Genomic DNA, 26,724 nt, shown 5'->3' with positions numbered 1-26,724 from the left:
CGATGAACATGTAAATAACTGTTTTGTATATGCTATGAAAGTAATTTTTTTTCTTATTTGAAAAGTATCTATAAAGCTTCATTTGGCTGTGTCAGTTTCACTTTAGTACAGTAAGCATGAGGAATTTATTCCAGTTGAATATGCTGCAGCCTGTCAGTCTGCCCGTGGCAGGGCCTGAGTGGTCACCAGTGAAGAATGAGAACTTGAATGCTGATCACAACAATAAAATAAATGACTAAATTCAAGATAGCTTGCTTTTATTCATTGATTACATAAACTGACTCATACCTGACAAAAACAGAGAAAAAGAACAAAGCTTTTTCACCACTAGAGGGAAGGCAATTATGGGACAAACAGACCTAGGGGTGTGGAACCTCCAGGGAGGATAGTGGTGAAAAGACCCCTTGCCTGGAGGTGTTATTTCCATGTTAGAGGAACAGGACACTTATGTGTTCTCCCTACCTTCTTTCTCTATTCCCCATACTGTCTTCTGAGAATATGTCACTATGTGTAATATTTAAGCAAAGTCAGTAAAAAGTCACCTTGGATTTTACAAATGCCAGAGACTTTCAAATGATTTTAAGTATTAAGCAGTCTTTATTTTAGAAAAGCAGAAAGGGAAAAGTTACATTTAATTTAGTGTAGTTGAAAGAGAAGTTTTCCAAGAGACAAACAACTGGGTTCTTTGTTAACTATCCTCCTTTTCTTACATCCCCACCCCCCCATCTGTCTCCCTCAACAAGTCTCCTTACATTCTCAACTCTCAAGAAGAATACACCATAAGAACTAATGTGAGTCTGTAATCCCAGTGCTTGGGAAGCTGGGATAGGAGAATTACCCTGAGATCCAGACATGACCTGGGTAGAGAATTGACTTCCAGGTCATCTATGACTAGAATGATCGAGACCCTGCCTAAATAAATAAATAGATGTTTAAAAAAAAAAGAACTAATGTGAGGTAACTGAAGCTAATGTCCTTAGGGTAGAGGAGTATGACTGAAAAGATATAGGTGCTATATGAATCTATATTATTGTATTGTTTTATAATATGAAACAATTTTCCAGTTAAATTTCTAATAGCTCTTTAAGTATTCTAAGTTGTAATTTACTCATGTGGGAAAAGACAAAACAACAACAACAACAACAACAACAACAACAACAACACCTTCAAAATTAGTGAGGATTAAGTAAGATGATACACCTAAAACTTTCATCAGGCACATGAACTGACACACAGTAGGTACTGTTAAAATAATGTTGAAGTAAGTTGATTTTCCTAACTTGTGCAAAGTTGTTCTATATTATATCACAAAGTTTATGTTTTTAACACTAGAAATCACATAAAATTATCCTAATATTGGGCTGGAGAACTTCAGAACTCATGAAAGTGATTAAGTTGTCTATTGCCATGGATTTTTTTGAAAGGCTTCAACTCAAATCGTGTTTTGATTTTTTTCATATACTGCCCACCCAATATCTCAATATTCTGTTCAATATTCTGTTGTGCATTAGGGATTACTATTATTGGATTTTTGTGAAATGCTGAAACAAACTGAGGACATGATTGCTGCCAAAGGATCCCATGGTTGGTTATGCCAAGTAGCTGACACAGACTTGCCTTCAGTTGTATCCTCACTGCTGAGCTAACAGGGCTCCAACAGAACATTCCAAACCATTATCTCATAGACAGTCCTCAATAAACACATCAGGTCACAAAACCAAGCAGGAAGATATCAATGTGCAGGATGGTCCTGATGAGATTGGGAAGAAGACAAGACAGAATGGGTGGGACAGTAATCGGAATGTATTAGACACTTGAATGGGTGTGTAAAAGAACAAATTGAAGTTAGAATAATTTAAAAGGGGAATTGCAATATAGCAGAAGGACGAGAGAGGGCAGCAAAGTTGTGTTCACTTTTGCTCCAAGAACTCCCACTTCTACAGAGTACACACTTGCTATACTGCACTGTAAACTTTGCATTCATGTTTAAAAAACAATAAAGGACAAATGATAAATAGACAAATAGATGATTGAAAGATAGATGGTAAAAACTTAGCTAGATGACAGGAAAATGATGATAAGTGTAGGTCTTCAAAATTAACTTCCTTGTTTAAAAATGAGTGTATTTTTGAGACTTTCACGTATAACCAATATATCGCCATCATTTCACCTTTCCCTTTCATGCCAAATTGCTTTCTTGTCTCCCATCTCTTCCCAAATGCGTGCTTTCACATTCCTTATTACTGGTATATATGAATCTACAAAATAATAAAAAACTCTGCATTCATTTAGTGTTCTTCATATAAAATGCTCCTGTTACTGATCTGAAGTATCTGCCTTCGACTTAATTCAATGGTCCCTAATTTATATTATGTAATAAAAATTAGTTAAAAGACATGAAAACACTTTCTGACACATCAGCTTCATGGTTGGCTTAAAGCATTTCATGAGAGTGCGATGCAGCATAGGTTTTATTGTCCCTTTTTCCCCCTACACCAGACATCCCAACTTTGCAATCTTTAAACTCAATACGAGTACAACAGACCTTGGGAGTAAACAAGAGTTTTGCACTTGTTCAACAAGAAAGAGAGTTGTCAGCCTTCAAAGGCAGAAACCAAAATGTCTTCAGCCTTCTCTAACCCTGAAAATCATTTCCATTTTAGGACCAGACAAATGGTTGGTACTTTTTACATAAGGTCACTATGTAACCTTACGGTGCAGAATTTCCCATCAGGCAGTGCTTTGAGACACTTGCTCTTTCCAGGACTTCTACCTTCACACAGCATCTGGAAGCCTTTTATTAGTTACTCATTCACAGTCCCAACAGTTGGAAAAACCAAATGTTTGTCATTGATAGGAAAAGAGGGTGTCTTTTTATTTTTCTGGTTATTAAAATTAAGTTTTGATGTACGTCCGATGCTTTTCCCAGTCAGTTTTGGTAAATATAAATGATGTGTGGTTTCTCCAAATCACAAGGTAGTACCAGGAATTAGGCACTAAAATTACCTGTGAAGGAGAGCTACTACAATTAATGAATGCTGAGAGAGAATTAGCTGAGTTCCTTGATTGGTTAGCCAGTCTAAAATGGGCAGCTTTAGGCACATCTCAGCAGCTCTAACTGATCTGGGTTGAATGTATTTATAAACATGTGTGTAATATAAAAGTTTTTACATTATTCATAAAGTAACAATTAAAGAATAAAATGTCATTAATTTGAGAAGTGGGAGGTATTCAAGAGGAATTGGAGAAAGGAGAAACACAAATGATGTAAAAACAGTACTAATATTTGAATTACTCAAAAAATAAACAGAATTAAAAAATAAAATAAAATAAAATGCTTCAATGTAGTTCCTGAATTTTTATACCACATGTTATCCAAAGATATTTATATACATTATTTCATTGTTGTTCACAACCATTGGGTTATTTTTATAGCATTTCTACACTCTAAATTTATTTATTCATTTTATGTGTATGAGTACTGTGCCTGCATATGTGTATGTATACCGTGGATGTGCCTAGTGCCGATAGCAGTCAGAAGAGGGCATTGGATACCATGTGACTAACTGAGAGACTGTTGTGAGATAGCACATTGGTATTTTGAACCAAACTCAAGTCATCTACATGAGCAAGAGGTGCTCTCAACCATTGAGCTGTCACTCTCTCCAGTCCTGGTATTTCTAATTTTGACAGAAAGTACAGGCTCAAAGCTATTATTGTTATTGTCTTAATTTGTATTGTATTTACTCACTAGAATGTAATTTTCTCAGAACCATAAAAATCAGATATTATGAACTGACATAAATGCAATTAAGTCATTATGTTAAGTCTGTTATCAAGTTTAGGAAAAAAAGTGAAACGTTGTGTGTTTTCCCTACTGAGTCATTGAGAGAGGGAGAACACAGTAAGACTGAAGGAAGAAAGTTCAAGGGTTTCCTTGACTAATATGTAAAGACAAGCATTGAGTGGAGGGATATTACCCATAACTGGTGTTTGAAGACTATGAAATTTGGGATAGAAATGAATTCAGTATAAAGAACTTTTCATATTTTTTATTTAAGAGTAGCCATGGAGGGTGCACACAGACCACCCAGTGTTGCATTTTCTTGTAAGTGAGGGTAGCCAGGACTCGAGTTTATAGATAATAAACCATTTGTCCTCTCTTACATCTAGCAGCAATGTCAGAATGAGATGGCTTTCCCCACCCCTTTGCTAGGCTGGAACCCTCCCACCACAGCACGCAGAGTGAGATCCTGCCAAACCTCTGATAACTCTATCTTACCTGACCAGGAGGTTAGGTTACAGAGCAGGAGTTTGCTCTTTTGTATATTTAAGTTGTATGTTTAATTTTAAAGAAATAACTAAAGTCTGTACAGCCTGGACTGTGCTATGGAAACCACTTTGAAAAGGTTTTGTTTTGGTGTGTGTGTGTGTGTGTGTGTGTGTGTGTGTGTGTGTGTGTGTGTATTTCATTCCTTCTGATCTTTCTCTCATGATGTGCAGATTTAGAGGCAGAAACTTCATGTAAATGCACATGCCAACCAGGCAAGAACTTTGCGTCCTGGTTCAGGATTTCCCAAGATAAATATGATACTATTAAGACAGTCTCTAGCCTTTTATGACCTTTAGTTTCTTCTGAAAGTAAAGGGCACTAGTAAATTATTCTTATGAGATATTTTTCAATAGATATTACATCAATTAAATGTATGAACTGCCTCACTTTCTATATCAGGAAGTCCCCAAGTTTAGACCCTCTACTGGCAGCCTGTCCAAAGGTTTTTCTTATTTACTGAAATTCCCATGGTAAACCACACCTACTGAGCAAAGTTATGTGAGCATTTCACACAGTAGAGGAGAGAAGATGACCCCCTTTCTATTCTCATATAACTCAAGGAAAGAACTCCCTCATACATATGAATTTCCAATGGGTCATTTCTGAAATTACAACACTTTGTTCCACTGAGGTTTCATAGAGAACACTGGTCAAGATTCTCATCAGACCACGTGAGGTACTGAAGATTCAGCAGCTCTTCTTAGCTAATCATGTGCCTCAGTTCCTTCACATGTTATATGGATATTCTCCAGTTTGTTATTTGTCATTTTATTATTGAGTTCTAGGAATTCTTTTTTTTTTACATTTTACATTACAATTTTTTTGTTCATCTTTCCCTTTCGACTGTACTCAGATTGATAGTCTCCTTCATATTCACTCAACTGTATGCCACTCAGAAAATTGGACATAGTACTACCTGAGGACCCAGCTATACCTCTCTTGGTCATAGACCCAAATGATGCTCCAACATATAACAAAGACACATGTTCCACTATGTTCATCGCAGCCTTATTTATAATAGCCAGAAGCTGGAAAGAAACCAGATGCCCTTCAACAGAGGAATGGATACAGAAAATGTGGTACATCTACACAATGGAATATTACTCAGCTATCAAAAATAATGACTTTATGAAATTCATAGACAAATGGATGGAACTAGAAAATATCATCCTGAATGAGGTAACCCAATCACAAAACAACTCTCATGGTATGCACTCACTGATAAGTGGATATTAGTCCAAAAGCTCGAATTACCCAAGATACAATCCACAGATCACGTGAAGCTAAGAATTAGGACAACAAAAGTGTAGATGCTTCGTTCCTTCTTAAAAGGGGGAAAATATTCATAGGAGGAGATATAGAGACAAAGTTTGGAGCAGAGACAGAAGGAATGGCCATTCAGAGACTGCCCCATGTGGGGATCCAGTCCATATCATATAACCACCAAACCTAGACAATATTGCTAATGCCAAGATGTGTATGCTGACAAGAGCCTGATATAGCTGTCTCCTGTAAGCCTTTGCCAGAGCATAACAAATACAGAGGGGAATGCTAGCAGCAAACCATTGAACTGAGAACAGGGTTCCCAATAGAGGACTTAGAGAAAGGATTGAAGGAGCTGAAGGTGCTTGCAACTCCATAAGACCAACAATACCAATCAACCAGTGCTCCAAGGGACTAAACCACTACCAAAAGAGTACACATGGGACAGACCCATGGCTCCACAGGACATTTCGTGTAGTTACCCACTCCTATGGTACTCACATTCTTACAGTCTTCCCCATTTCCACCTCCTAAATGGGCATAGTGTTACACCAACTCCTAATGTTCTGTAGTGTTTCCCCAAGTCTGTTAAGACTATTGTGAGAATTGTTTGGGTTAATTATATAGCATTTACAGTAGTGCCTTGTACATGGTAAATGTTCTGGGAAAGTTGGCTGCTAAAATTTTCCCTATATATATAATTATTTTAACTACAGCTAAAATTTTTTGGAGCACATTTTATTCTAATTTGCTTTTAAATAATACATTAATAATGAAATTAACATTTACTGAGGGCTTATTTTATGAAAATACTAAAAATGTCTTGGATAAATGACCCCATTGACTACTTTTTAATTATCTAAAGTAAATACTATTAATATTCTCATCTTATTACAGTTAAGAAAGCTAATTTAAGAAAGTTAATTTTCCCTAGTATATTCAGGCACGTATACACATACAAATGGTGGGATTTGAATTCATCTCTCAACTACTCTTCTTGCTGAATTTCCAATTCCCTTTTCTAGAACATTTATCTACATCATACCACTTACTATTCAGGATGTTGGAATTTAAGTTTTAATCTCTATTAACTGTGTCAATTATTGCCATTATTATTCGTAGTGTGTGTGATATATGTATGAATGCAGGTGCATACATACCCTTGTTCTTGTATACAGATCAGAGTAAATATTTGGACTAAGTTCTCTCTTTCCCATTGTCAAAACAGGGTGTTTCTTACTCCTGCTGATCTGTGCTCTCCAGTGGATTTAGTACGTGAATTTGAGGACAATTCTCCTGTCTCTGCCTTCCATCTCACCACAGACGTGCTGAAATTACAGATAGACACCACAGCATCCAGCTGTTTACATGGAATCTGGGGACAAACTGAGGTCATCAGTCTGGTGTGACAAGTGCTTTGATCCAGTGAACCACATTAACTGGCCCTGACAAGACATATTTTTGTTTCTACAGTCTATTGTCCCGAGTTATTGTAAACTTATAGCATGGTACTGAAGCAATGGCTCAGAGGTTCAGCATGTTTGCTGCTCGTCACGGAGACTTGAGTTTGGTTCTCAGCACCCATGCAGGGTAGTTCATGGGAGCCTGCAACTCCAGATCCAGAGGATCCCAAACCATTTACTCAAGGCCAGATAGACTATCTTAAGTGGAGAGGTGGACTGGATAGACATGATCATGTTCCATGACTTAATTATCTTCATGAGCCTAAAGACTATGGTTTTCTGGTTTATGTTTATGTTTAGCATGTGGTAAAGGGCATCCCTGTGTTTACTGTTCCAATATAAAATGGTTGTGTTACTTAGGATTGATTGAAGTATTTCTAAATATATATGTATATACATACACACATATATATACATACACACATATATATACATATATACTTATACATATACATATATACATATACATATACACATACACATACACACACACACATATATATATATAAAACGCCCATCATTTTTGTCTTTGGGAGATTCATGACAATGACAGGCAGGCAATTTTTTTACATATTTTTTTATATACAACAAGGAGAGGGTGTGTGATAGGTACTGGAGGGAGATAAGGGAAGTAAAATAATTTAATTATATTATAACCCCCAAAATAAAAGAAATAAAGAAGACAGTAGAAGAACACATGTGCTAAAATACAATTAAATATTGCACTAAAGCTTTGAAATAATGTTATGTATTATTTGAAGATATATTACATATGTAAAAAACACGAATAAAACCATTGTTTCCAAAGACCAAAAGAAAAAAAATTACCTGGCAAAACAAAAGGGCTCAGTTCAAAATCCATGAGCTCCCCTTCATCCTTATGATAGATGGTTTTTCCCCATGGATGAAAAGCTCAAGAAGTGCTGGTTTTGATGAAGTCCATATTCATATAGGTAGGAAAAGCTACATGTTTTAACATTTATTCCTAAGCTTGATTATTTTTCCAATGAGAGCCATAGGACAAGGCAAAGAAGGCTTTTCCTTTACTTTTTGATGAGATAAGTCAGATTATTAAATGGATACATTGAGTTTAATAAACAGGTCAATTAGTTCTGAATCAAGTAGAAACGGTAATTCTTTCTCCATAGTCAGAACTCTAGCAGGTAAAGAATTTGGGGCACCTTGAAAATTCAGAGACCTCACAAAATATAAAGAATGAGTCAAGAACCTACACTACACTACACTACACTACACTACACTACACTACACTACACTACTCTATACTACACTACACTACACTGCACTATACTATACTACTCTACACTACACTACTCTATACTACACTACACTACTCTACACTACACTGCACTATACTACACTACTCTATACTATACTACTCTACACTACTCTATACTATACTACTCTACACTACTCTATACTATACTACTCTACACTACTCTATACTATACTACTCTACACTACTCTATACTATACTACTCTACACTACTCTATACTATACTACTCTACACTACTCTATACTATACTACTCTACACTACTCTATACTATACTACTCTACACTACTCTATACTATACTACTCTACACTACTCTATACTATACTACTCTACACTACTCTATACTATACTACTCTACACTACTCTATACTATACTACTCTACACTACTCTATACTATACTACTCTACACTACTCTATACTATACTACTCTACACTACTCTATACTACACTGTATTACATTACACTGCACTACTCTATACATTACTATACTATTCTACACTACTCCGTACTACACTATTCTACACTGCACTACTATACATTGTACTACACTTCCCTATGTTACTCTACTCTCCACTACACTGCTCTACACTACTCTAAAGCACATTACTCTAAACTATTCTACTCTACACTAGACTAGGCATGGTTCGTTCCTATAAGATGCTTTCCTGAGTAACTTAGATTTTGGAGTGCTCCCTTTTTATCAGCCTTCCATACTGAAATTACTTCCTCACGATCTCAGAGCCTTCCTAGTCAGAATGCCCATGACAGAAGTTCCTCTAGCACCTGGGAGCCGTTTAGAATGTATTTTCACTTTCTGAGCGGTAGTGAGTTTAGATATTCTCATGAGCCCCTGCTTTGCTTCCGGCTCTTCTCCCACATTCTCTGCATTGCTGAGATGGTCCATGTGAGAATCACTTCATTAAGAAAGACCACAGGTGACTCACTCTAAAACTTACTTTCATATCTGGACACAGTAAGGGGAATGTAACAAGAAGATTCATATAAGCAAAAAAAAAAAAAAAAGCTACATAAAGGAGTGAAAGATGAATGAGGTTTTCCAGGACAGAGATTAGTAGGTGATAAGATCAACCACCACTTAAAGTCTTTTGCTCTATATAGTCCAACAATTTACTTGCTAAGTCTTCAATTCAGTCTATGAATAAATTCCAGTAATATTTTCCTTTTTTATGATAAGACTGAGCTCAGAAGAGTTAGCACATTTTGCTAAGGTCAAAACGTCTGGGGAAATACAAGAGTCTTCAGTGTGAAGCTGCTGCTGAGTGATACTTGTTGCCCTGAGGAGGATTCAGTGGGTTCGGTGAAGAAGAGGAACTCGATTACAGATGGAGGAGAGAACAAACAGGAGGTATGCAAGTGTAAATTTGGGAGCACAGTTTCTAGGGAACCTACTATGGAGGACTTTGACTCAGCAAACCCTAGGCCTCTTAGAGACTGAGAGATGCTGCTTTGGAAAATGTGTCTATCAGAGGTCCCATACCTATACATCTGAAGCCAGCTGCCAGCTATCAAGAAGGGTCACATACATGCTGGCTCAGATAAATGACCAGGTCTGGGTTTCAGCTCAGGGTGGAGTCTGTGACTCTCAGAAAAGATAGACCTAAACATGAGAACAGCAGGACAAAGGGTGGGGAGAAAAAGCATAAGATATTTTTTTTATGTTCTACCACATGAGATCCTCATTCTTTCAGCTATGTAAAAAAAACTCCATGACTCCTGATTTTAGGTTCATCATTTATAAAAATCAGGTTCACAATCGTTCCTATCCTGAGTGGGTATTTGATGAATCAAGTGAAAGACACAATTCTATACATCAGTGCCCAAGAGTTCAGCTAAGAACAGTCTTTCTCAGAAGCAGGAAGCCTACACAGCAGATAAGTTAGAGAAAATAATGAGACACTCTAAGAATTTTAATGCAGCCTTAAAGCCTTATGACTTATTACCAATGGATTAGATATTATTAAAAAAATAACAAACCTATACCCTGCCATATTAGGGCCATCTAACCAGGTATTTCACCTAAGTCCACAGACCAACTTGAAGCCCATTGATAGCCACTTTGCAACCCAAGAACACCTCCCTAAGCTGTCATCATGCGAAGATATATAAGAATCTTAGGCATAGAAGAGTCTTAGGAACCTCAGCAGGAATTGAGAAGAACATTAATTAAGGAGTTGAAAACCTGATGAGAGATACTCGAAGATACAGTGATTCAGACTAAATGAAAATTAAGAATAGTACTCAATTGAAAATTTTCCATGGAATTTGCCATTGTAGTTCTATGATATTTCAATTCTCTAATGAATGTGTAACTAAATCAAATGATATTTTTAGTACTGATTGGCTACAGTGTAATTTAAATCATTATTATGAATTTACTTATGCTCATGACATCATTCATGTCTTCGTTATTGATGAGGAAGGAACACAAACATAACAGTGTGAGTGAATTTCTAAGAGTATATAAAATTGAAGTATTGATCATAACCAAAGTGAACTATCTATTGTGCTACATATAATACATTACTTCTTATGGGCATGTGGTATTGAGAACTAAAGAGAAGACATCTTTGGCCCAAGTCCACAGAGCTCCCCAAAGTGACACTACAGGATTATTTCTATTCTTGCTGAAGAATAATCCTGTAACACCACAACAGAAAGAAAATTGTCTATTGTGGGCTCAAGGAAGTAGAAACACCAACATCTCCCTGATCACCTCTTCTAACATTTACTTCATGAAGATTCAAAGCCAGGTAGCCACAAAAATACCCGACTTTTTTGTACTATGTGTTTATGTGAAGTAGTACTCTCAACATGATGATTTCAAAATTCCAAATAATCAGCTGGAAAACATTTAGGATGTATATATTACAGTATCAAATATTAAAGAAACGTGGAAACATGTCATTCTTTTTTCCACCTTTATTAAATTGAGTATTTCTTATTTACATTTCAAATGTTATTCCCTTTTCCAGTTACCAGGCCAACATCCCCCTCCCCCTCCCCTTCCTTATGGGTGTTCCCCTCCCAACCCTCCCCCCATTACCGCCCTCCCCCCAAGAATCCTGTTCACTGGGGGTCCAGCCTTGGCAGGACCGAGGGCTTCCCCTTCCACTGGTGCCCTTACTAGGCTAGTCATTGCTACCTATGAGGTCAGAGTCCAGGGTCAGTCCATGTATAGTCTTTGGAAGCTCTGGTTCGTTGGCATTGAGACATGTCATTCTTTTTTTTTTTTCTTTTCTTTTCTTTTTTTTTTTCCGGGGCTGGGGACTGAACCCAGGGCCTTGCGCTTCCTAGGCAAGCGCTCTACCACTGAGCTAAATCCCCAACCCCCAAGACATGTCATTCTTAATGTAAAAAGAAGCAAGCAAATGGATCTCATTACCATGCAGAACTGCCTTCATGTTTAATAAATGGTAAATTTACATCGATAAGAAGAACAAGCTTGTTAACCCACTTGCATGGAGTGTGGAGAGCTTCACATCTTTAATGGAAGAGGTGTTGACAGTTGGCGACTTCACAGGGAGAAGAGTAACATTTCTAGGATAAGTGGTCCCCATCCTTTTCTTCTCTTTCTTTCTCTTTCTTTCTTTCCTTCTTTCTTTCTTTCTTTCTTTCTTCCTTTCTTTCTTTCTTTCTTTCTTTCCTTCCTTCCTTCCTTCCTTTCTTCTTTCTTTCTTTCTTTCTTTCTTTCTTCATTTCTTTCCTTCCTTCCTTCCTTCCTTCCTTCCTTTCTTCTTTCTTTCTTCCTTTCTTTCTTTCTTCCTTTCTTTCTTTCTTTCTTTCTTCCTTCCTTCCTTCCCTTCCTTCCTTCCTTCCTTCCTTCCTTCCTTCCTTCCTTCCTTCTTTCCTTCTGTCCTTTTCTTTCTTCATTTTGAGTCAGCATTTTACTATAAAGCCATTCTAGCATGGAACGGACTATGTAGATCAGAATCAAATGGTACTCACAGAAATCTGACTGCCTCTGCCTCTTGAGGTTTTAGGATAAAGGTGTGACCTCCTGACCTCTATATTCAATTAAAATACTGACCACTGATGGTTTAGTTTCACTAGAAATGGGCTTGTATTCATTGAAGACGTTCACTGGCATCCTGTTTCCTGAAATGTCTGGTGTAGAAGAGAACAGGAGAAAAGCCTGTGCTAAATGAGGAAGTTGCCTTATCTGTTCCTTCAATGGGGCTTCTGAGTCAGTGCATCTTGACTAGTTCCCATAATTTGCTCTGAACAGAGAGAGAGCACAGGCCTGCTCAATAAGAAAAACACAGTTTATGGTCTTTACATTTTATTTCATGTTTTACCCACCCCTTATTTTCTAAAAGGAATTTGAATTGAGAAAGACATATATTTCCAAGCTTATAATCTCTACAAAGTACAGAATACATTATAATCTTGAATTATGATTAACTGTTAATTTTGAACAGGACTTCTGGCAGACAAGTGGCATGTGTTAGTCTTATTTAGTCCTCAAGCATTGATCTTAGTATCAACACATTGCAGGGGTTTTCCAAACATTTCCTGAATGACTATTAAGCTTCCTACACATTCACAACCCTCTGTTTTTCTCCAGCTCCCATCTCTGATTTAAGTAACTTCCGGTTTTCTGTTTCTTCATATTCTGTCTCTAGATCTCAATTGTTGTAGTACCATAGTCCAAAACCAGAGGAGGTTGGCTGGATCCAGGCTGACTCAGTTCTCTCGCTCCACTCCCACCCTTCACATGTGTTTGGCCTTCTGAGCCAGCATCTAGCTTGAGCACAGCAGTGCTGAGTCATGCTGAGTAATGCTGAGCCTTAGGGTGTGTGGCCAGATGTTTGCAGCTGTGAGTGATCAGTGCTATCTGGGTCTCCAGGAAGAAGTCCACAGGGAAGGTGGAAAGAAAAGAAGTTTGCTATCTGAAAAAAAAAAAAAAAAAACCCACAACCTCCACCAGCATCATGAAGAAAAGTAAACCCTGCCAAGCTGTGTGACATAACCGAAAATATTTTATTTTCTGGTTAAAAATTCTCATGATACTTATTAGACGTCATAAAACAATCAGTTTTTGGAAATGAAAGCTAATTTAGTCTCATACCTAGAAGCAACACATTTTAGTATACACACACACACACACACACACACACACACAAACCACACACACACACACACACACACACACACACACACAGAGTTCTGTTCATGAAATATGCAGTAGTCAATCAAATGCTATTAGAAGAGTAGGGTTATTGGACTTGTACTAGGTAGTTCGTAAACAAGTTCTCAGGTACCCTGTATTCTAGCACTGAGCCTTAGTTTAGGTTAGAATCAGTATTGTAAATGCTGGATAAGTAGAATTCTACCATTCTCACTCCACTGTGAACATGAGAGATACTCATCAGGGTGTAGGGATACCCCTAGAAAGACAGGTGATACTTTGGGGTGCAAATGCATATTTGGAGGAAGAAAAGGAAGCACCTAGTCCTTCTTGGTTACTGTAGAGGCCACCGCTTCTGTACCAAAGGCTTTCTCTGCATAGATGTATTTCCTCTGATTGTGCCGACATCACAGTTTCCTCTCCTCAAAGAAAATGTACACTTCTTCCAGCTAAAAAGTCATGGCTTCTAAGCTACTAGTTGCCATCTGTGAGGGATGTCCTGACATTGTTTTGACTAAAGGTCTAATATATAGAAAAGTTCCAAAATAATTTCCAATTTCTCTAATTTCCAATCTAGTAGAATTTGCCAGGCATTTCTGAGGTCATGACTGTAATGAACACAGGCTTGGAGAGAGGTCAGCACAAAGTTACTACTTATTCAGCCTCAAAATTCTTATACCATACATACTCCAGTTTAGAAATTAGCATGTGTTAGTGTGAGCATGAGTGTGTGCAATCATGGCAGGCATCCTGCAATATGTATAAATTATGAGACCAGCATTGTTCCCACAGCTCAGCTATGACTTTTATTCATGTCCTTTAGGGAAAGGAGGGCCGTGGCCTGGGGAAAGCATGTTAGAATCAAAATATCTCTAGAGTAGCCAATAGGAAACAGTTCTTTTCTGCAGCTTCCTACTGGGCCAGTTCCTTAATTATTAACTTTTAAATCATATATCAGATTTAATAAGATTACAGACAGTTAAAAGTCCCTTGTTTTGAAACCATTTTAACTGCTTCCCAATATTTTGAGCCCTTCTTTGATCATTTGGGTGGGTTGTTTGTTTTCTTTTCTAAAAAGAATTACATCTCAGTTGATTTTGAGAGTGTGATTTATTTATTTCCTTGACTCTGTGGTCTTCATAAATTATATTGACACTGTATACTTGAAAATTTTGGTAATAGCCTCCCATTTATAGTAATATCTATAAACTTTTATGTATATTTCATGAAATGTATTTTATCAGGCTTTCCTAAGCCAGATCCTCAAACACTCTCCCATAGCTCATTGTTCTTATCTACTCATGAAGGAGCAATGATGGGACAAAGAAAGCAGGAGCCCAAACACTCTGACTTCTCCCTCCCCCATCCCCATCTCAGGGAGGCCCCAACCTTGACTCAGCTCTGTGCAGCTCTGGTCCTTATCTGTCACCACAGTCTCTGACCCCACCCATACTGTCAGCAGCCCAAGTTTCAGAAGAAGAAAAAGAACAGTTTTTTCTATCTCTATTCATTAAAATAAAACAAAATTAAAATAAAACCCTAAGCACCTAGACAGAGAAGAAAAAATGAAGAGAAAGAAGAGAGAGAAAAAAAGAAAGAAGAAGATGGAGGAAAGAAAATCGGTCTAGTGAGAAACTGTAACACAGGCTTGAGTGAGGCTGAATTATTGAGAATTGTTCTCTTGGTACCTTGGTCTAGGATCCTGAAAAAGGAAAGCTCCTTCCCTTTGTGGATGTCTTAGATTCAATAAACTAGATGCTGAGATGACTTACTTTCAGAATAACTTTTCTGTACTATAAAGTGTGGGGCTAGAACCATCATTAAATATTGCCAATGTCAGGGACAATGAGCCCAGGGTCTCAGTTTCTCACAAAGCCTACTGGTGGTGACCTTGCTAAAGGAAAGGGTCTGGTCATTGTTAAGGTGTTTTTTATTTAATCTCTGCTTACTTGGCCAATCCTCATATCTTTCTCTTTTCCTACAGAGATGTGAGTTTACAGTTTAGGAATTACCCTAAACTGTAGCTTTTACCTAGGACACTGCAAATGCTGAAGAGGCATGCCTAGCCAAGATATACTATTTTTCCTTTTTCTTAGGTTTCAGAAATTGCCAAATTGAAAATTTACCAAATTCACTTTGCAAGCTACAAGTATGGATGGACCCTAAGCATACAATTAAACCTTTTAAAAATCATATTTAGCCATAGAATTTTAATCTCTGTACATCAGTATGGCTTTTGAACCAACTTTATTTAGAAATTATTTAAATATTTAGTTAGTATGTACTTAAGAGGGGCTATATTTGAATAAAGTTCACCATTATTAATTGAAATAATTAGCTAGCTAAAACAAAGCATTTTGCCAATTTCCCAAGGTATAAACTGAAGCAGTATAAACTAAAGGGAAATATTGAAAATAAAAAGTATCCACCTACCCTAATAAGAGTGTCTGTTTTACTATGCCAGAGTGTTCAGATAAGTTGTTCTTGGTTTATAAAATACACAGGTAAAATTATTTAACATAAAAAGATAAGAGTTCTCTGGAATTTGAATCATGAGAATGGACAACTTTATTTACTCAAGGACTCAAGTTAAAAAAGAATGCCATGAAGATGACAAGCAAATGGGCTACTATGGGATACTGTAAAAATGCAGAAAATTGTTTTATGTGGAAGGTATGAGACCTTCCTGTCAATGAGAAAGTAAAAATGGGATTAAGAAACAGTCTGACTTGTTTTGCTTGAATTTAAATAATGACAATAAATTATAGTTTAATAAAGATGTAGTAGTCTTAGACAAGTGACTCATCTCTTTGTTCTTGCCTGAACAAGTAACATGTCTTATATGGTCACATTTTATTATTTTTGCTTTGGAGAAACTGCTTAAATGTTTTACACTTCTACATATCAGTTTGTTTATGTTTACTGTATTATACAATAAATATAGCAATACTGTATAACATTAAAATATGCCAAAGAAGCCAAGAAATTAAAGGAACTATTTGGGAGAATATAGGACATTTATGCCTTTTTTCATGTTACCAGGTTCAAGTATAAATTTCAAGTTCAATAGCTGCAGGAAAAGGAGAATACCTGGCTGACTATGGTTTTCTATTTTCTCTTCCTAGTAACAACTCTCTTGGTAATTAAGAGTCATACGCTTCTCTGGTTTTTCAGTGTGACCCCAGAGGTCAGTCAAGCAGTTGTCTGCTCTGAAGGGAAAAGGGAGGGAACTCAGTCTAAGAATAAGACATGTCTGTCCCTACAACTCACCTTCGAATAACGAGGTTGGTGCATGAAGTGTCCCTGACATTGTCCATGGCATGTTCCTTGAAAGGTTAGAGGCTTTCTGTAGGGTTGCCACCTGGCCGCCACTAGTATGTAAGTCATTCCTGGTTAATAAAACACCTAAGAGAATTATTCTATCCAGTTTATTGCTGTTCTGGGAATATGAATGGAGACACACAACGGAAGCAGAGTAGGTGACCATTTCTTTTAAAGAAGAATTGCAAAACATTTTTTCCTGTTCAGAAACTTCTCTCACAATTTTTCAATTTTAAAACTATTTATGATGAAGAACATCTATAGAGTCTATTTTTTTCTTGGATAACACTGAAACACTTTTGATGAAGGGCCTATTTTACTGCATACAATACTTTTAAAAGTTTTCCATACTAATAACATCTAAAATTAGCACAGCATTTGATTCTTTCTTTTAAAAACATTGTTGCAACCATAAGGATTGAATCCATTCCCAGAGCTTTGCCCATTGCATTGTTTGAGGATTTCAGGCTTGGGTTTTGAGACAATGGTCTTGTTGTTCTCTCAGGCTGACAGTCAGCTGTTTTGTCTGTTCAGTCTTAAACTTGAATAATCAAATATCTTTCTCAACCTAGAGTTATATTTTCCTAGACTGTCTGTAAGAAAAACTTAAGTTGGACCCACAGAATTTTTTAAAAATGTTATGCTCTAGTTGTTTCAGATATCCTTCCTCTCAGTCTGTATGAAGTAGATATTATAGTTACTGTTGGTCTTCCAGTTAATCTAATGTGTTTATAAGACAGTACATGCAATGTCACATCAAACATAGCTATTTTAATATGTATAAGGTAACTACATCCATATTCTAGTCAATCCTATACATATACTTCTATGTACATTATTTTGTAGTTAATAGTTTGCCAAATTAGTCTATGTCATGGAAAGATAAGTTCACATCTATATTGGCCGTGGGCTAGAATCTGTGCCCAAAAGATAATGTAGAGTAAAAACGGAGAGTGGGGCAGAGATTCAATGGTTTGTAATAATGCCAACTTGGGAAGACTTTGAACTAGATAAAGCTTCTGTGATAATAGGAGAAAGAAGTGGAGAGGTGTTCTCATGTGTCAGAAATGGCTGTGTTATGTACATAAGGAATCATCATAAAAGTCAAGGTAAGCCAAAAGTTATAGAGAAGATCCTCTGGGTAAATTTGGACCACAAAGTTTGAGACACAGAAGCCACATTGTTAAATGAAAAACAGGTACTAGCACTTGGGCCCCAGAATATAAACAAATGTAAAAAATAAATTGGACTAAACTAAACAAAATGAAGGAAGAGAAACTCTTAGGGTTATTAGGAGCACAGGGAGTGATAGAGGAAGTAAAAGAAAAATGCAGGCAGAACGGGCCACAGGCAGGATGGAGGAGAACTCTCCTGTAGATAGAAAGCCGAATCGTGAACAAATCTGGATCCTTCCTCCCTTGTTCAACAGTTCTCTCACCTTATAGTTATACCACTTTTGTGACTTTGTCCCCTCCTTTAAATGCAGGGTGGATAATGATAACTGTCTTACCAGATGCAGACTAAATAGGATGGTGTAAAACTACCCTTCCTGCACGTGGATGCAGTTAAACACATACACGTTTAGGCTTCTAATTTCAGGTCTAATATTTAAGAGATAGCTAGTAATCCCAAGAAGAGAGTAGAAACTAAGTACACTAGCCATACTTCACCTATAACAAACACTGACTATTTACAAATGTTTCTCAAGGTTATTGATGCATCAACTCCCTCATTCCTCAGTTGGATCACAAGGGCTAGTTTAAAGTTGTTACCGTTTCATGTGAAATATGTATATGACAATAAGCAAGGAAAGAGCTCAGAGCAATGTAACCAACGGAGCCAAAATCCATAGAGGATTGGTCAGAGGACTCTCTAGAAGCATAGAACGTGAACTTGTTATATCCATCTTCTCTACAATGTCATTCCCTGTTGTAGTTTTGATGAGTCTTCAGACCCATTGTCAATCCTTTGCTCCTGTATTCATCTGCTAGATGCAACTATGTATGATTCGCGTCTGCTTGGAGTAACATATATCTAGGAGATATAGTTATAAACCACATATCCCAAGAAAAGGAGAAGTAGATGTAATGTGGACATTTCTGTGTTCACAGCACAAATTCCTTTTTCTTGACCTGAATGGTAAAGTTATTTTAGATTGGAAAGTTTTTCCTATAGTGGGCTAAGCTCTTCTCTCTATGCTTGTTGGAAAATGTGACGAGAGAGCTGAGTGTTATACTGGAAGTTTACAAGGAAGAGTAGAAAATGAAAAGAGAATAAGCGAAACAGAGACAGTTTTCGCTGAGGAGGAGCCAAGAAGAAAGAAGGCCTCCATATCTAATATGTATTATCATAAACACAGTGTACAGTTATCACTGACCCTCCCATGACCTGGCTCCGCCCATGAGGGCCATGGGTCAGGCTGGCCAATGACTTCAAAGAATTGTGCAGAACAAAGGGTCAGAGCATTGTCTGTGAAACATAAAAGGCCACCATTTCTAGCAGCAGCATGCACTTGCTTCTGACACTTCTGTGGTCACCAGCAACCTCCCAGACTTGACATCATGGTGAACTTTACTGCTGAGGAAAAGAGCCTCATCAATGGCCTATGGAGTAAAGTGAATGTTGAGGAGGTTGGTGGTGAAGCCTTGGGAAGGTAAGAATTGGCTGTTGATGCATCTGGGAGAAGGATGAATAGTTCCTTGGACAAGGAGCTAGGAGTCAAGAATTCTGAGGATTTCTGATTTTTCTACTTGTTTTTCTTCACTTCACAGACTTCTCGTTGTGTACCCATGGACCCAGAGATTCTTTGACAGCTTTGGGAACTTGTCCTCTGCCTCTGCCATAATGGGTAACCCAAGAGTCAAAGCCCATGGCAAGAAGGTGCTGACTGCTTTTGGAGAAACCATTAAGAACCTAGACAACCTCAAGTCTGCCTTGGCCAAGCTCAGTGAACTGCACTGTGACAAGCTACATGTTGATCCTGAGAACTTCAAAGTGAGTCTAGGGCAAGCTCACAAGTTTATTTTGGGTTTGTCTTAGGGGCAAAATAGAAGCTGACAATATGAGTTGGGAGTGCTTACCTAGCTGTCAAAGCTCATTGGTCTAGGCAGAGTGTCAGGGAATGGCTGTAAGAAATTAGTTTATAGGCATTTAGAAAATTTTGTCATGATAGAATTTTGTTGGACTGATTGTGGAGAGTAGAGTGAAAGAATAGCAGATCTGTGCAAGGAGAAGTAGAATTGGGAGAGGAAAAATACCTTAACTTTCTGTGGGTCCTATTAATGCTGAAGAAAAGATTTCGGAGACAACTTAAAGATGGAATTTCTCAATCAACATACAAAACTATATTAAATTCCCAAATGAGTATCATGACAAATGGAGGCTTGTTCTTACATTTGGTGGCAGTTTTACAATTCCACCAAGAGCAGTTGTAGCATAGAAATTCTATATATCAGATATTAGACAACTGGAGGATGAGAATAACAAGACAGGCAAATAGATACGATGGGAATGTGAATTCAGGCAGGGCAGTGGTGAGTGGGGAGAGAGGGGTACAATAGAGAAATGGAACCTATCCCCTCAGAGATGATTGAGAGAACTTTGAAGCTGAATGTGTTAAAGAGTATAGGTTCAAAATATTTCTTTGCTTTTTAAGAATATTTTTTGACTCTTCATTTAACATACCAATCTTTTTCTTGTCTTCCTGTCAACAGCTCTTGGGTAATGTGCTGGTGATTGTTCTGGCTAGTCACTTCGGCAATGAATTCACGGCTGAGGTACAGGCTGCCTGGCAGAAGTTGGTGGCTGGGGTGGCCACTGCTCTGTCCCATAAGTACCACTGAGCCCTTTCTCTAGCTGTCCAGCAATCCTGTGTGTCCCCTCTGCCCTCTTTCTTCACATGAGTACTGGACTGGTCCTTGAAAGGACAGCATGTTTAATAAAGATCATTCTTCCTGGTAATCAAAAATTCATTTTGTCTTGTCTTTTTTTCTACTTTTATGCTAACGATACCTATTTGATGTGTTTGTGGAAGAGAGGAAGACACAGGCATTTCTTCGAAAACTGTAGGAACTCAATCAAGAAACATAGATGCCATGGAAGGCTTCTATAGGGCCAAGGAAAGTCTAAAGCTGGGAAAGAGTTCTCAAAGAGAAGAAAGAAATTTAGTGGAGAAGGAATTGTGTATGGAACATATGAAAATGTATTATAGAGGGTGAAGAAAAGGGTGACAGTTGATACCTGGCATCAGGTTGTGATATCACATTACCATTAAGGAAAAGCTTTCATGAGATCCAAGATCTAAGACAGAATTAACATTCTTCTAAAAAGCATTTATGGGATAACCAATTGGTGTGCTCCACCCTGGTGAAGACACTTGCTCCAGCTCTCAGCATCCTGTAGTTGCCTGTAATTCTGTGTGTATGTTTGATGTCTCATGGGCTATCCCCCACCCATTTTAGCAAATGTGCATCACAGCAAACTTCCTGGTCTTTTGGCTCTTACAATCTTTTGTTTTTCTTCTGAAGTATTCCCTGAACTTTAAGTGGGAGAGTCTTTTGTAGATGTATCCACTGGGGTTAGGCTCCAGAACTCTGAAGTTTGAATGATTGTGGATTTCTGTAATTGTCTTCATCTATTGCAAAGAGTGTTCTTCATGAAAAAAGACTATAATTTATACATATACGAATACACATAAACATATATGCATATACATACATGCATACAACAATGACAAAATGGAATGGCAAAAGAAAAGGGAGATATGCTGTAACTATTATAATTTCAAAAAGTTTCACAAATTTATTATTTTAAGTGATGACTCTGCATGTATCTCTATACTTATGCTTGAATATATGAAGGGGGATGCTACTGAGACCAAAGCTACTGCTTCCCCTTAGACCTGGAGTTCAGGTGGTAATGATGGTAGATCTGTATACATTACTACCATCTCACACATGTCTTATGTTAAATATATAGTTGGTTTTCTCTCAGACTATATTTTCTTTACTGTCATACCACTATATAGAAGGATCCAAGAAATTGTTAGAGCTATTATTAGAAAATAAAACCTAGAGATAATTTTCCTAATGTATAAGTCTGTCCCAGCTGTGACAAGGCATGTGGACTGAATGGAAATATCCCTGCCACTTCCAAGTTATTCTAACAAACACAAAGCAGCGAAGACAGAGCCTGGTTGAAGCAATCTGAAAGATCAGTCCTTCAGCTATTTTGGTACTTAACCGTTGGCACAAAAAAGGCTGAACCTGTAGGAATGCACAGTGCTTAGTGACTGACTGCAGAAACAGTGTATACACATGGTGGAAAATGCCATGTTACAAACAGTAGATTCCTCCATGTAATATATATTTTATAGAACATATACTAGTACAGTGAAGATAAATGCAGAAGCATATTATACTATACCACAGTCCTTTATTCCTACTTAGAAACTGCAAAGCAATGGGACTGCCTTCCCAGGGCTGTTGGGAACTAGGAAGATCATGGCCTAAATCTACAGAAAATACATGGCTTGTGAGTAAGAGGCATATTTCTGTCACTTAAGTCCGAAGTCACAGACCTACAAAGAGCCTCAGACTCACTGGGGCTTTCCCATCTTTGTCTATGCTTGAACTTCAGTCTACTAGTCCCTCTAAGTCTGAAACAAAAAGGAAAGATTGGAAAAGACACCCTTGCAAATCTCCTGTTGGGAGAAGGAACCAAACAGAAAGAAAGAAGGAAAGAAAGAGTAAATGCTGTGAAAACTGCAGCAGGAGGGCTCTTTTTCCCAGGCAGGGGGTCTACTTGACACTATCTTAGTAGGAATGCTATCTAAGTCTTACCCTCCTGGACCCCACCCCTTTCTTTCCCAGCCTGTTTTGACCAATAGTCTCAGAGTCCTGGGGGAGGGGAAGTGGGGAAAAGTTCAGGATGAAGAGTAAAAGGACAGGCCTTCAGTCTCTTAAACACACTTGCTTCTGCACACCTGAGATTATTTCCAAGCTTCTAGACCTCACACCATGGTTCACTTCACAGCTGAGGAGAAGGCTGCTATCATAAGCATATGGGAAAAAGTGGACTTGGAAAAACTTGGAGGAGAAACCCTGGGAAGGTAGGGTCAGAGACCAGGACTGGGGAGGAATGGAGGGAAATTGTCCTTGTGCATGGCAGAAATTTCCTCTAGAACAGTGGTGTTCAACCTTCCTAATAACCTTTAATATAGTTACTCATGTGATGACCCTAACCATAAACAATTATTTTAGTTGCTATTTCATAACTGTAATTTTGATACTGCTATGTAAATATCTGTCTTTTTTGATGGTGTTAGGTGACCCCAGTGAAAGGGTCTTTCTACTCTCAAAGGGGCCATGACATACATAGCTTGAAAAACCCTGTTCTAGGGGTTTGTGATATACTCTGACTTTTAAACTGCTATGTTTTAGGCTCCTCATTGTATATCCATGGACTCAGAGATTCTTTGACAAGTTTGGAAACCTCTCTTCTGCTCCGGCCATCATGGGTAATCCCCAGATCAGAGCCCATGGCAAGAAAGTGCTGGTGTCCCTAGGCTTGGCAGTTGAGAACATGGACAACCTCAAGGAGACCTTTGCTCATCTGAGTGAGCTGCACTGTGACAAGCTTCACGTGGATCCCGAGAACTTTAAGGTCACTTTGAGCACGCTTATGTGTTTAATTTAAATTTGACATGGGGAAAAGAATAAAAGTTAATGCCTTGTTTTGTTATGGTGGGCCAGATCTCAAAACATGCGGTTATAGATCTTGTGTCAACTAATTGCTAGAAACATTTGCAACTGCCCAGAAAAGTTTTTCAGACAGACATTTGCTGTCTCGGTAACTCAGCTGATGTAATGCCTCTCTGGGATATATGAATCCTGAGACTGGAACACTACTAACAAAGCACAAAGGGGCAGAGTCTTAGAGTTGGTTACAGAATCCTCCTCACTCTGTGTTTTATTTTAGAAGGTAGCACATACATGTAAGTGGAAGTAGCCCTTGAAATTGACATTTTGTTTTAGGGAAGGGAGAAATACCTCATTTTGTGGATTCTAATGATTGACACTTCAGGAAAGATAGAAGAGAAATTTTTGACAGATTTTTCCCAATTGGTTTGATAAACTTCCTAAAAAATGCTACAATTTTAATGAATAATATCATAAGTAGTGCATTCTTCCTTCATTATTGGAGACTTGAACTCCAGCAAACATGTTGTTACACTGAAATTGTGCATTTAGTGAAGCCAGGCCCTTGGTGAATGAGAAAAGGGGCAAGAGACAAAAATAGCAGACTGAAGAAATGTTAGGTGCAAGCAGGAGAGGATCTAATGAGCTCAGGGAGGGCAGGCCCTTGAGCAGTGAAATTGAGCCAACCTCCTCACTAGAGTGGATAGGTTGCTGGGGAGTCCTCAAGAAAGATAACTTACAAATACCATTTTTCCTATAAATTCTTTTCTGTATCTCCTTTTCTCATTTTTGTGTATCCTTTTGTGTTTCCTTTCACAGCTCCTGGGTAACGTGCTGGTGATTGTTCTTTCTTCTTACTTCGGCAAAGAATTCACAGCTGAGGTGCAGGCTGCCTGGCAGAAGCTGGTGGCTGGGGTGGCCACTGCTCTGTCCCACAAGTACCACTGAGCCCCTTCCCTGACTTCCAGCATTCTGCATATCCCCAGCTCTGTCCTACACATGACCACTCTGCTGGTCTCTGCAAGCAAGACTTCTACTTAATAAAGTCCATTCTCCTCAGTAATCCATGAGTCATATTTTGTCCTATCTGTTCCTTTTGTGTTTAAAGAAAAAAGACTGATGGACAGAAAGGAAGGGAGAGACACAGAAGTTTCTTTGAAAACTGTGTTGGCAGTTAGGAGAGGAGAGTAGATGTTATAGAATTTTTCTGGGGCCCCAGAAAAGATGAAAAGTTGGGGAAATTCTCATGTACAAATGCAAAGTGTTAATTCCCTGAAGAATAAATTGTGTGGCAGCCACGAAAAGCTAGTATATCGGGTGAAGAAAAGCATGGCAACTGATTGCCTGCTCTCTGTGATATGTGTCATTTAATTAAGACAAAGCTTTAGAGAGATCTGATGCCCAGCCTGAGATGATCACATTAATGTATTGGGGTTTTTTATTTTTAAAAGTAATTTACTTTTATTATAATTTTTTTACTTTTTTCTTTTCTTTTTTCCCCACTAATTAATCTATTTACTTTACATCTTTACTGCTGCCTCCTCCATACCTCCCTCACACAGTCCCTTCTGATATCCCCCCTCCTGTTCTCCTCTGGAAGGATTGGTCCTCTCTAGGGTATCCCCGCAATCTCTGCCTGGCTAGGCACATCTTTCCCACTGAGGCCAGACAAGGCTGCCCATTATGGAGAATGGATTCGACATACAGTCAACAGCTCTAGAGACAGACAGACCTATCCCCTCTGGTTGACCCTATACTCCATTATGCTTGCAGACCTAGCATCACTTGGAACCTAGCATCACTGTCCTCTTAGAGGCTCCACCCAGTAGCTGACTAGAAAACATGATTTATTTCTTTTAATCAAGTGTCTCTGTGTCTATCTGTGTTTGGGTTTGTGCATATGAGTACAAGAGTCTATGAGCGTCAGGATCCATTTGAACTGGAGTTACAGATGGTTGAAAGCTATGGATGCTGAGAACTGAACTCAATTACTCTAAGGGAAGTATTTGTTCTTAAAAACTGAACCCCCAGTGAACTAGATTGTTGGGGGGAGGGCGGCAATGGGGGGAGGATGGGGAGGGGAACACCGATAAGAAAGGGGAGGGGGGAGGGGGATGTTTGCCCAGAAACCGGGAAAGGGGATAACACTCGAAATGTATATAAGAAATACTCAAGTTAATAAAAAAAATACAAAAACAAATAAAACAAAACAAAAAACTGAATCAACGTGAATGAATGTTCTCCAGCAGATACTTTGTTGGGTGTCCTCTGAGACCCATGTAAGAAAAGGGACAAGTTGATAGAAAGCAGTAAATATTGAAGAAAAGTTTTCAATGAAGCCACAACTGCAGCCTTGGTATTTGAAGGCATTCCTTGTCTCAAGGAGGAATGAAAGCTAAGAAATGCAACCACTGTGCTTATCTGTGTGACCATATGAGCAGTGGATGATGATAGAGAAAGAATGTAAGTGGAACCTTCTCAGGTCATGTGGGCATAAAAATTTCATACTCAGATGTCTATACAAATACTAAAAAGTTCTGTTATCTAAGGTCAGTGAACTAGATCTTGATGATTTGTATAAAACTGAAAGGTGTTGAAGAGATAAAATACTGGCAAAACTGGACAATAGGGACCGTTATTTAAAAAAAAATCTCAATGTTAACACTTTACTAAGTAGTAAGCAATATCACATACCTGGTGAGACCTGCTTGTTGCTCCACTACCTGAAAGGCTAAGCAAAATGTCAGTTTCAAGGATTGCCTAAGCTACGAATTGAGTTCAAGGCCAACCTACCGTGCTCAGCCATGCTCAGTGAGTCACTGCCTCAGAATGAATAACAAAAACCTGGTGCTGAGCCCTGTCTTAACATGTGGACTGCTAGGAATTTCATTTCCCATAGCTCTAAACTAAAGACACCAAGTGAATTGATTAGTAGAGAGTAAGCGGTCTCAGGACGACTGACTCAAGAAACAGAATTACTCAGAAAAATACCCTCCTTATGGATCCAAATTAATTTAAATGCATAGGAACAATCACAGTGATATAAAAGTTTAAAATGAAGAGGTTAAGCAAGGCATGTAACCTGAGGTGATAACCAAAGGTGAGATGGGGGAGACATAGTGTCAGATTTACCAGAATATATGCGAAGAAAACAGAATTAGTAGAGGATGAAATCACAAATCTTGAGTGGATGTAACTATAC

General features: G+C 38.1%; 2 protein-coding genes across 5 annotated transcripts in view; both read left to right on the top strand.

Moving 5' to 3' along the window:
* The window catches only part of Hbe1 (hemoglobin subunit epsilon 1), a 160,397-nt gene extending 139,606 nt beyond the window's left edge, over positions 1–20,791 (top strand). The window contains exons 3-6 of one of the 4 annotated variants that reach the window (XM_087658625.1): positions 6,825–6,867; positions 9,550–9,720; positions 19,596–19,818; positions 20,538–20,791. In XM_087658625.1, coding sequence (XP_087514751.1) covers positions 9,698–9,720; positions 19,596–19,818; positions 20,538–20,666 — 375 coding nt within the window. In that variant the 5' untranslated portion in view covers positions 6,825–6,867; positions 9,550–9,697 and the 3' untranslated portion in view covers positions 20,667–20,791. Of the gene's footprint in view, positions 1–6,824; positions 6,988–9,495; positions 9,721–19,330; positions 19,478–19,595; positions 19,819–20,537 lie in introns of those variants that run through there. The other 3 variants (XM_087658614.1, XM_087658620.1, NM_001008890.2) reach the window with 3 other exon arrangements.
* Positions 20,792–22,841: 2,050 nt separating this feature from the next.
* On the top strand, positions 22,842–24,470 carry Hbe2 (hemoglobin, epsilon 2). The gene is made up of 3 exons (NM_001024805.1): positions 22,842–22,933; positions 23,265–23,487; positions 24,342–24,470. The coding sequence occupies exons 1-3, from the start codon at positions 22,842–22,844 to the stop codon at positions 24,468–24,470; spliced, it is 444 nt and encodes a 147-aa protein (NP_001019976.1).
* Positions 24,471–26,724: the final 2,254 nt, after the last annotated feature.

This window comes from Rattus norvegicus, chromosome 1 (assembly GCF_021556685.1).
Source record: "Rattus norvegicus strain SHRSP/BbbUtx chromosome 1, alternate assembly SHRSP_T2T, whole genome shotgun sequence".
In the NCBI taxonomy this organism is placed as follows: domain Eukaryota; kingdom Metazoa; phylum Chordata; class Mammalia; order Rodentia; family Muridae; genus Rattus; species Rattus norvegicus.
Note: the sequence above shows the minus strand (reverse complement) of the source record. Positions and strands in the feature narration are given on the sequence as shown.

What these genes read in the sequence shown, in the direction of transcription:
- Hbe2 (NM_001024805.1), top strand. Translation starts at nt 22,842, where the DNA reads ATGGTTCACTTCACAGCTGAGGAGAAGGCTGCTATCATAAGCATATGG. An exon ending in GGAGGAGAAACCCTGGGAAG is followed by an intron (nt 22,934 to 23,264) that starts GTAGGGTCAGAG and finishes GCTATGTTTTAG; the next exon opens with GCTCCTCATTGTATATCCAT. An exon ending in TGGATCCCGAGAACTTTAAG is followed by an intron (nt 23,488 to 24,341) that starts GTCACTTTGAGC and finishes TTCCTTTCACAG; the next exon opens with CTCCTGGGTAACGTGCTGGT.